Source organism: Coturnix japonica, chromosome 3 (genome assembly GCF_001577835.2).
Source record: "Coturnix japonica isolate 7356 chromosome 3, Coturnix japonica 2.1, whole genome shotgun sequence".
NCBI lineage: Eukaryota > Metazoa > Chordata > Aves > Galliformes > Phasianidae > Coturnix > Coturnix japonica.
Window position 1 is genome coordinate 45,641,394 of NC_029518.1, and position 11,592 is coordinate 45,652,985.

The 11,592-nt window shown below is 39.2% G+C and overlaps 1 protein-coding gene across 5 annotated transcripts in view; it reads left to right on the top strand.

The window, feature by feature from the left end:
- Positions 1 to 11,592, top strand: part of TIAM2 (TIAM Rac1 associated GEF 2) — an 85,214-nt gene that overhangs the window by 63,223 nt on the left and 10,399 nt on the right. For 3 of the 5 annotated variants that reach the window (XM_015858245.1, XM_015858246.1, XM_015858249.2), the window contains 4 exons: positions 7,667 to 7,846; positions 9,378 to 9,446; positions 9,833 to 9,958; positions 11,372 to 11,480. In XM_015858245.1, the coding sequence (XP_015713731.1) occupies positions 7,667 to 7,846; positions 9,378 to 9,446; positions 9,833 to 9,958; positions 11,372 to 11,480 (484 nt within the window). Of the gene's footprint in view, positions 1 to 2,266; positions 2,393 to 2,466; positions 2,490 to 7,666; positions 7,847 to 9,377; positions 9,447 to 9,832; positions 9,959 to 11,371; positions 11,481 to 11,592 lie in introns of those variants that run through there. The other 2 variants (XM_015858247.2, XM_032443829.1) reach the window with 2 other exon arrangements.

Below are 11,592 nucleotides of genomic sequence, written 5' to 3' on the forward strand. Positions count from 1 at the left end.
CTCTGAAATGGAAAGATGAAAAACAGATGTCTCTGAAGGGAAAGAGTGTTACTCAAAGCACACAGGAACAAACAACGAGACTGCGTCATTTTTCCAGTCATCTTAAAAGTGTTTCAAGGTGATTGATTATTTTGCATGTAGGCATATTGTTGAGGAGGGCTTGAACGCTTGTTGCATATTTCACGAGAAAAAATGCTAAAGACAGTGCTTTCATTCATTTGATTTGTTTTAGTGTGTGGGTTTTTTTTACTTTTTAGATTGATCCCAGTTCCTCAGTAGGGGTTGGAAGTATTACTAAAACATTGTGTTTTTTCTTAATGAATACCCGTTGAAAATAACCAACTGTTAATTGGTAACATCTTTTAGCGGGCATATGGCTAGCTAATAACTCAGGCTTAATTAGCAAATCTGGGGAAGAATGAATTCCTAATATGGAAGTAAAAAGTCCTGTCATTGTTTTTCATTGAGATTGGTGGTATTGCTTGGACCTGAAGTTCAGCAGCCATTTTTTTCCTGTCCCAGTAGACGTGCTGTGTTTTTAACACATACCTGTTACAAAAACAGTGCTTGAAGTTGCTACAGCTCATGCTGGCTTTTAAAAATAAAAGGAGAAACAATGTCTGTCCGTACAGTGTAGCTCTGCTCTTGATAAAGGTAGACCTTGTGACCTGAACTCTGAGGTTGTATTTTTCATATTTAATTTCCAAAATCTAGTGATGCTGTTATCTATTTGGATATGGTCTGTAGATTCCTAGTCTCTATGGACTACTGCAGAAGCAGCCACTAATGGTGGATAAGAAAAGCAACCTTGTGCACACTACACAGTGGTCCATGTAATTGGACTTCTTTAAGCTAGGCTGTGCATCCTGGAAAATCTCACTTTATTGAGATCATTTCTTCAGTTTTCTGCTACACAGTCTTCTCGCCCACTAAATTTGATATCTCTCTCCAAATAGCCCGGTCCTTAAAAAAAAACATGAGTTAAACAAACAGTTCCTACTCTTTCAGTACATTCAGTGCTCTGTCAGCTGCTTGTTTTTTCAGGGAGCCGGCATTCTTGTTCTTGTGATAGGGTGTGCACAGCAGCTGAGCTTTATGGTTTGACAAATGCTGAGCTGTCAAGTTACGCTAACGATTTGGAAAGAGATGGATGTAAGTTTAATTGCAGTAATTAAAGGACAGAGCTGTGTTATTCCCTTGTTTGTAGGGAGGGGAATATCCTTGAAACCTGCGAAGTAGCACACTCATAACCAAGGAGATGTGCACTTGAGCTTAGCGTATCACCGGGGCAAAAGAAAAAGGTTTGCCAGAATGCAAAGAGGTGGTGGCAAGGGCAGTGCTGAAAGAAGCCCTCCATCTCATCATCAGTGTGCCCTAACAGTGCTGTAATGGGAGGAATATGGGACTTGCTGTGTTTGTTTTTTTTTTAAATGCCACTGATATTCTTCTCTTTTTATTAATGAATTTCTTGTCAGTCTTGTAACTCTTCACCTCCAGGGTGTAATATTCTATCATGTTTTATTTAAGCTTATGTTGTGTTTAGAATAGTTTGTTTGTGGACCTCATTGTTTCTGTGTAGATGTATCAACATGGGTACTTCTACTTTCAAATTTATTATTGAGCACAGTTTAAACTTCCTTTATTGATGTAATTATGGTGAGAAAGTTCAAACAAAGGACAAGCACAGTTATTGGAACAAATCTTCTGTGGAGATGTTTATTTGTTTTTTGTTTTATCATTGTAAGTGCATTTGTATGCTGCATCATTTAGCAGCGTATATATCCTTGACAGTGCATCAGTGCCATTGATAATTCATGCTGACTTTCAGAGCTGTCAGCACCCTCTAGGTATTTTTAGGTATTTGGCTAATTTTTCCCCAGCACCTGATGTTTTGTTTATGCAGTGAATTTAATGGGCATAGAGACAGGTACCTTTCTGGGAGATAAAACCCACATTTCCTTGGCAGGACTGCACTTTGCCCAGCATTTGTTACATCAGGCTATTTATAAAAAATCCCTCTCCTCTGGCAGGTTTACACTACTTCTGTAGCAATAATGGAAGGCCCGGCTGCCTTGTGTACTGTTCAGCCCAGTTAAACTGGGACACTGACAGTGTCTCCTGTTTTTGTTAATCAGCACAAAAGGAAAACTTCTGTGCTGTGTCTGTGCGTGCTGGCAGGCTGCAGCTGAATGCAGAGAGGTGTGCTTGTGGGAGGCCACGGCATCCCTGCCTTTCTTTCCAGGGGCCTTTCCTTTGGCAAAGTTTGTACTGATAAGTCGCAATGCCCGCCTTCAGGAGGAGTAAAACCAGAGCTAAGAGTTTAGCATTGGCTCGCAAAACCCAGCAGCAGGCAGCAGCAGCGTACGGCTCCCTGCACAGGATGTTTTCTATGGTGAGTCCGGGGCCGGGGTGCTCGTGAGCAGGCTGAGACAAAAGACTGGGCTGCTGGGATCTCAGAAATAGCAGCTGGTTATTAGCATGCTCTGTAGGTGAGTCCATATCAGCGCTGCACTGGAAAAGATTTGGGTTTTTTGAATATCTTGAGGTGGGGGGGGGGGGAGGTGGGTAGTTGGTTGTGTGTGCTCCAGTAAATAGCTATTTCTTGCCTCTGTCAGAGAGAGGGCTGAGTGGGATGGTTTTAATACGGTTCTCCATTAAAATTTGGAAATATCTGCAGCAATGTTTTAACTATTTATTTGACTTCTGACAAATGATTTGGAGTTTTGGGAGAAGGGTGGCAAGTAGAAAAGCTGTGATCGAGGAATGGCTGGGGAAATAAGAAAAAATAAGAAGGCAGTGAACATGTTATGTAGATGGTAGATATGAGCCTTCTGTATTAAAGATTAACAACACCAGGATAAGGACCTGGGGAGAGAGAATTATGATATTTTCATAGCATTATAGTCTGGGAAAATCTGCATTTTGTGCTTTAATGTTACTTGTCAAGAGCTTCCTTTTAGTGAGTTGGGCATCAGAGCTCCTCTCTTTGCTCTTTGTAATGCTTTATACCCCATCTTTATTTTCTGTGTGGTCAGGATTTAACCTTCTGTGATAGAAATGACTTCTGTTTTGCATTTGACTTTGATATGCATCAGATCAGATGACTTTAGTGTCTGATGTCCAGCTTGATGGGAACTTCTGATCCTTGGGATCTGGTTGCTGCAGATTCTTTGGCCCAGATCTCTTCTGCATGAGTTGCTTTGTAACTAGTATTGCCATTGAATACCTAAGGCACTGGAGATTATTCACATATAGCCAAGGAGAAAAATTGAGCAAAAGAGAGCAAAGACTTAACACCCCATGATTTCTGTTGATAGGTTGGGCACCAGGTCACGTGGGTTGCCTCTTAGGAGCCATGTGGTCCTGATAGGAACTCTTAATCTGAATATCAAGCCCTCTTCCAACTGCAATTCTGATTTCTACGTAAGTTTGTTTGATACCAACTTGCGTTACCAGAACAGGCTAACTTTGTTAATGTAAATCACACTGAAATTGAATTTCTGACTGAAAGGGGTAATTTATCCTTATCTGTTTCCCTTTAGCAGTTTTTAGTGTTGTAATTAAAAGGTGTGCAAGAAACAGACAGACAAAATAGGCTGTCAGAATTTCAGCGGTGTCCATCAAGAATAGCTGGTGTTGAGGTTGTAAAAAGAAAGAAGGACCAAAAAGTAAGTCGTGATGACTGAATTTAATATTCAGCTTCTATTGCCCAAAGCTGAGCAGTAGCCTTGCCCAGAAATGTATGGTGAAAATCCCACAAAATAATCTGTAAAGTAAAGTAAAACTGAGCTGTGCTTTTTTTTGGTCTTACTTTAGAGAAGTACATATACTGTACTGGTCTTTTTCAGCAATCTTTAGGACTATTAAGACTTACTTTCTAGCCACTTACATTGCTTGGTTACAAAGTATTGCCCAGACTAGGGATGACAGAGAAGTCTGCAGAATGACAGACTCACAAAACAGGCCGGATGCTAGGCCTGCCTTTATTCTGGAGAGAAATGTCTTCTGATATAAAAGGAAAGTGATTGAAACCTCCAAAGGCTTTCATTTTTCAGAAAGTGAAAGATGTAAAAACGTTTTTGGCTGGTTGTTCATTCTCAAAATCTTCTGTAACTGCGTTTCTTCTGCTGTCTAGTGCATTCAGTTTACTTCATGAAAAAAAAATGCATCAGACAGCACTGAGCTGTTAACTTCTCATTTTTGAAAGCTATAAGACTAATCTGTTCCAGCAGCAGGCTTTCTTGAGTGTGTGCTTTCCCTTAGATAATGAATTCAAAGGGTTAGTGACCTCCACGTAGGTGTGGCCAGTGTCCTTCACAAGGGTACTGGAATCTGGAAACAAGTCAGAGGACGTGTGTTGCTGTAAACTTCCAAAGGAATCTTCCTGTGCCTGAGGTGTTTTAAAAGCCTACTTAAATTTTCCTTTCCATCACTTCAAAAAAAAGAATAATATAAAAAAGCAACAAAAATACCCCACACCAAGCCACAATCTATACCAAACTGCAATGAACCAATACACCAAACCCTGCTGACAGAGTATGTGAGGTATATAAATGAGAGTAAGAGAAACAGCAGTGAGCAGAGACTCTATAACACTAATTGACCTTGTGAAGCATTTATGCTCAATCAGTATAATTCAATGAAAAGTCACACAGTAGCCATGAAATCGTTGTGCTAATGCTTGACCAGTCCTGATTAATGTCTTCTCCCCTCTTACCAATTAATTTTATGGTGATTTTAACTGTGGTAGGGATAGTACAGCCTCAGATGATGATATGCTTGTCTGCAAGGACCAAAGAAAATCTGTAAGACATTTCTTGTAAGAGTATCTTTTGTTCACTTCAGAGGAAAAATTCTTAATATTACTTCTTGAGAATATTACTGAAAATAGGACGTGCTTCATCTTACAAGCTGTGAGCACCACTGTGGTTGTTGGCAGCTATGAGTGAAGCTGATACTTTTGACAATTAGAGAATTAGAACTTTCCTCCCTAACGCCACTGTGAATGATGCTCATTAATGAAGCATATTCCAAGCTAAAATATATGGGGCCAAAGTATGAATCACAGGTGCAAGGATGAAAAGAAACAAAGTTTCTCAAGGCTGCTTGTACGCATCCTTCCAAGAGAGCCCACTCTCCCAGCTGCTAGGTCTGGTAGAAAGGTTATACAGCTTTACTGGAAAATCTTTAGAAGGGGCTGGTAGAACAGAACATTGTAGCTTAACTCGATTCTCCCTAGAATGCACGTACTTCTTTTTCCACAAACCCTGCATAAGTTCTAGTTCTCTTTCCCAACTCTGCCATTCAAATACAGCACTGGCAGTCTTAAGTTTTTATGAAGTGCCAAAGGTAAGCCAAAGCTGCTCACCATCTCCTTTAAATGCTACTGAATGTGTCACATGTCAGCTAAAGTGATGGACTATAGAGAAAGTCTACTGCTTCCGCTACATGCTCTGCTCAACTCTTCTGTGTATCCAGCAAATTCTGGGTTATTCTGTGGTTAAAGGTCGAGGTACTGCCAACCTGGGGCTCTCTTGAGGCTTCCTGGTTCAAGAGCACAGAGCTGCCAAACTCTGCTTTGGCACCTCAAAAGACAAGGTGCCTTGCAAGCAGTAACAGGGCAGAGTCTGAGCCCTTCCTACACATCCAACTGATATCAAAGATGTGTTCTTAGGGATTGTCCTCAGAGCCTTCCTAGAAGGATCTATTTTAAAGAGCAATAATAATAAAGAGCAGGACATTGCTTTGTGTGGGGGATGGAAATGAGCATCTACAGTAGCATTAAAAAAAAAGGATGGGAGACCCAACCTATGTGATAAGGGACTTTTGGAAAGGAACAGAGAGCAAGAATTGCTCTCTGAAGGATGATTTCTGATACCTGTCATGTTGTTCAAATATTGTATATATTGAGTAGTACCATATATTTTCCTTTTACTTTCTTATCCAGTGCTTCTTAGTTCTTGGCAGACGTAGCTCTAGCCCCAAAACTGAGCAAGACAGAGAGCATACAGGATGTTCTCCAGCATCTGCCTGTCCTACCATTTTGTGCTATAGTGACTTGTAAAATTGTGCTTGATGATGCTGTTTGTGGCTGCCTTTGAACAGGCCATCCTGAATCCTTGATCTAGTATCCTTGATCAGGCACCATGTTGATGTAAATCAAGCTGCCCACACATGCCTTGAGCTGCAGAGTGTGTAAAATCTGAGTCATTCTGATACAAATATGAAACTTTCTGACACCAAAAACAAATAAATTCAAGTACTGCGGAATTGAGCTATTTAGAAGTTGCTTTTAAATGCCCCTCTATTTCCCTAAATGAAGTCATGATTTATTTCCAATACATGAATTATTTTTAGTGCCACGGAGTGCTGTGCTTTCTTTAATGTATTCCATCAGTATGTAGCTGCATTTCCACCAAGCGCCACAGATGCTCACATTGCATTTTGTCAGCTCCTAATGAATGCTCTAAATACAGTACAGATGTTAATTTCAGAGTCCTGAAAACTGTCATTACATAGGATTGTGGAAGATAGTTGCACGTCTTAGTGATGAGAATAACTTAACCCTCTTTAGCCAAATACATTGTTCCAAACTGGGGGACTGGGAAGTTACAAAGTGATATGGACTACATGCAAGTTTTTGGCATTTTAATATTTCATCATAGAGATATGTGGGATGGATCTGTGTTTTCTCACGTAAATGGTGGAGGTTTAATATTGCTGGTACATTCAGCCTCTGCCTTACAGAGTGTTTAGTAGAGCTGAGTTCTGTTTCAGAATAACTTCTGCATTTGCCCATATGATGACACAGTTCATTGGTGAACCCAGCTGTACTTATAATCGGTGAATCAGGAGAGCCAGCAGACTACTTGAAACAGCTTTTGGACTAAATCAGTGCACATCAAGGCAGTTCTGAAATGCACTTGAGCTGCATTCTCTTCCACGTGAAATAAGGGAGCATTCATCCAGTCCTTATTTGAATGCATTTGTTAGCTACAAGATCATGTGTGGCACAGCATATGTGACTGTCCAGTATCTCAAGGAGAGCGTGAGAGCAAACACTGAGAAATTGTTTTGTGTGGTACAAAAAGGTGGATATCAACAGGTCCTAAGGTAGAGCTAGGTCACTGTAGCAATATTCTAGTTTTCAGAAAAATGTTATATAGTGAAAAGAACAGTGGAATGATTTTCAGACTAAGCATTAAAGACTATTGCCTGCATAAGCTGCTCACAGGTGCAAGTGGTGGACATCCAGAGACTCTACCTGCTTAGAACATCTTTATCTACTAATTCATTCTATTTTGATGCAGTGAGTGTTGCAAAAGCAACGAGATGAAAAACAGTGTGATGCTGGCATAATTAGAATCAAATCATATGAGTTATCTGTGTGCTCCCCCATCTTTTGCATCTCACAAGTGTGTATCCAATGACTTTAAATTATGTACACTGAAAAAGCACTAGAAATGTTTCACTTAATGTTACTGTTGTGATTTAGATCTGTTACACATTCAAGCTGTTCAGAGCAATCCAGGGTAAGTATTGGTTAAAAATAAGCCCATGCTGGCATGTGAATTTGGAAGAAAAGCAAAATTTGAGGAACTTAAAAATAGTTGTTGTGCAGTTTGTATTTTAGAACATCAGCACTTGGTCTCTTTTCATTTAACAGAGCGCAGAACAGATCACTGCGTTGTGCCGGAACTTCCAAGAGATCCAGACGAACAGCATGGAAGGGCAGAAGGACAACCAGGATCCACCTCCACGACCACTGGCTCGCCACCTTTCTGATGCAGATAGATTGAGGAAAGTCATCCAAGAACTTATGGATACTGAGAAATCTTATGTGAAGGTAGTGAAGTCTAGCTGGATACAGCCTTCATTTTAAAGCTGACCATGACTTGTAGATGTTCTTAATATATTTCATGTTTGTCTTTATATAACTGGTGTCATAACACAGAGTTTGCTTACGTGATTGTTTCTGTTGTCTTTTTCTTATTGTTTATTTTTTATTGTTTTTTTGTTTATTTTGTTTTATTGTTTATTTATTGTTTGTTTTTGCAATAGGCTGTAATATTTGGTGTAGGATTTGATCTGGTCACTTTAGTTCTGGTCAATTTGTACTTAGATTTGAAAGAGGTAATTAGCAGGGAGTGGTTATCTGCAAAATTTTAACACTAGAGCCTGCCAAGGGGATGTTTTCATAGTTTTCAAAATGAAAAAGAAATTAAAAGTCCTGGTAGAGTTGAACAACCTCCTACAAATCTAAAGAAGTTTAATTGCCAAGAACAGTGCATTTTTATTTTTGAATCAGCAAAGCTAGATGGTACAACTCCAGTTGGGTCTAACGTTATTCATGCGTTAATTTTCTTTTGACTTGTAAGCCCATGATTTGTTGGATATTCCTTCTCCCTTTTTATAAGCACAGAATTCAAGCCTAAAGGAATGAACTTTGATTTCACTGATGTTCAGCAAGGAGGAATAATCTCTTACACTTGATCTCAAAACTCATACTTGCTGATATCAGTACTCGTTGCAGTAATGTATATGGGAAACCAGAGAAATTTCCAGTCTCATTTTTAACGTATCCATCCATACACTAACACAACCATAGGCTTTCAAGCTTGAGGTAGCTTTACCCCATTTGTATGTCCAGCTGGTGTTTCTTATGCAGAAATCACTTAAACAAAAGAGATCACAGAGGTCACTGTAATATTTGGTAGCATCAGGCAAAAATCCTGTCTGGCTGTAAATGCTTTTTATGGGGATTCTCAGATGCTCATTATTCCTTCTCCAGAAGAATTTCTGCCATTTCTTTCCTCAGGGTCACAGAGCCCTGCAGTGTGGGCCCCTACCCTGCTGTCATGCTTTGGTGTGGGATAGTAAGTCTTCAAAAGTAGCACCAATTCTTTGAAGAAGTGGCTGAAAAAGCCCCTAATTACATCACTTGACAATATAACTGAATGCTTTAATACATAATAGGATTTTAAATGTCACATGTCCTGACAAATATTATTGCTGATGTTTAAATGAGTGACTATACTGTTTATCTAACATGCATGATTAAAATATTTGATACTGCTCACATACACAGATCTTCAGAAAGCCATCGTCTGTAACACTTCCTCCTCATGCTTTACTAAAATATCATTTGTAATAATCAAGCTGGAAATCCCGAAGGATGAGACAGAAATATTACACTGAAATCAGTTTGCTTTTAATTCCGCCAACACTGTAGTGCTAACAACACACAGGTGGTTTTGTTACAGGAGTGGAATTGTATCTCTAACTTATTCCTGAAATGACCTGTATTACCACAGTTGCCATATAAAGAACAAATTCAAACAGTTACATAAAAAGTGAATAAACTCTGTTTCTTGCAGGACTTGAGTTGCCTCTTTGAGCTATACTTGGAGCCGCTTCAGAATGAAACCTTCCTTACACAAGATGAGGTGAGGGAATTACTGAAAGATGTTCTTTCCATTCTTTCATGAGTTAAGACCTTGTGGGTTTTTTTTGTTGTTGTTGCTTTTCACTGCTAAGAGCACTACAGAAAACAGTGCATATAACAATAGGATTTACACCTGTATGTGTCTTTCTTTCTCACTTTTTAAATCACTCATTAAAAATGGCTCTTGTACTTTTGATCTAACCGCTAAGAAATCTCTGCTTTTTTATAGTGACTTTTAAATAAAATACATTTGAAAAATATGAATCAATATATTACTGGTCTTTGCAACCTCTTTTGGTTTGCCACATCTCCTTAGTGGACTATTTTCTCAGTACCAAAGGCAGATGTATGGAATGCTGTATGTCATAGACTGATGTTTTTTCACAGATGGAGTCCTTGTTCGGCAGTCTGCCAGAAATGCTGGATTTTCAGAAGGTGTTTTTGGAGACCCTTGAAGATGGAATATCTTCTTCCTCGGATTTTAACACGCTGGAGACGCCATCTCAGTTCCGGGTAAATATGTGGTTATTTAGTAACTTATAGTTTGCTTGGAAATGTTTGTGGACATTTGGCTTTAAAATTCTGTTTCATATGATTGCTTTTGTTTGAACCTATCAGCAGTGGAAGATGAGTGCTGTTTTCCATAGTTTTTCCTCTTTCCTGTGGCAAAGGATTTAAGACAGACAATGTAGAGTAGACTTTGAGTATGCTATTAAGTAGCAGTGCTTACACAAAGTGTAACTTCTGTAGAAAGATTACTGTTGCTGTGCCGAATTCTGCCCTGCCTTGTGCTCCCTGCTATGCCCAGTCCACCTGCTGAAGACTGGGAGCTTTTCCTTTTAAATGCGGTATGAGTTTCCCATGCTGTGAGGTCTAACAGGGTCACATCTAAGAAGTGTAGATGACTGTAGCTTTGTGCCCTCTCTGTGCTGTCTTCTTCCCAGTGGCGCCACTCAGTACTTGGCATAACTGAGGAAGAAGGTTCCCCCAGAGATGTTGGCACTGTCACAAAGCCAGGAGAGACTGCTGGCAGGTCTCCTTGACCCTTGTTGTTTTTTGTGGAGCAAACATTGATCAAAAAGATGGGAGAAGGTTGCTCTCTTCTCCTCCACCTCTTCTTCCATCACTACTTGTCTTTCTTGTCTTTGCTGTGAGAAGCATTTCTCTAAAAAGATCTTCCTCATGATTCAGTCCCTCCCACATCTTCCCATCCTCCTCTTCATCCAGGGAAAGCAGAGGTGCCCTGTAATTATCACCTGCCCAAAACAAGGAAAACAGTTGAAAAGCAACCCTGTGTTTGTTTTACACTCTCCTGGTTTTACCATTTTCATGCTCTGCTTCCAAGCATTCATGTGTTTTCCCAGCACAATGTACTTGTTACATGTCTATAGTTTTTTATTCCCGTGCTGTCTCAAAGATACAGTAAGACAATGCCTACAGCGGTGGTGTTTGCTTAGGAAGAAATGAGAAAACTGCAGGCTGTGCCTAAATAGGCTGAATTCTGCAGAAACAAAGAAGCATCATGGAGCTATTATGAATAATGTATTCATGTAATATACTTTATATATATACTCACACATATATAAATATATGTGTGTATGTATAAATATACACATATATGTGCATGTGTATATATATGTGTTTATATATGTATGTATATATACATATACTCTAGGATATAGTATATATAGGATGTGTGTGTGTGTGTATATATGTATATATGTATATATATATATATATATACACACTCTAAGGTATGTATAGAAAGGCAGCAGATATACCATTGAGTGTCTGTGTTACATACCTGAATGTTTATTTTGAGTTCTGGTAATAATAAAGTAGTAATCCATATAAATAAATATATGTATGTAAAATAAAGTAACAATAGTAATAATAAAGTAAATCTTTTGATTGTGTTGATTTCAGAAATTGCTGTTTTCTCTGGGAGGATCGTTTCTGTATTACGCTGACCACTTTAAACTGTACAGTGGCTTTTGTGCCAACCACATCAAAGTTCAGAAAGTTCTTGAGAGAGGTAATTCATTGTCTTCATTACTACAATTCATTTGCATGACTTTAAACTTCAGTGAAACGCGGTAACAAACTCTGTTGACCTGCGGCAAATATCGCTACAAAGGAAGGACTAA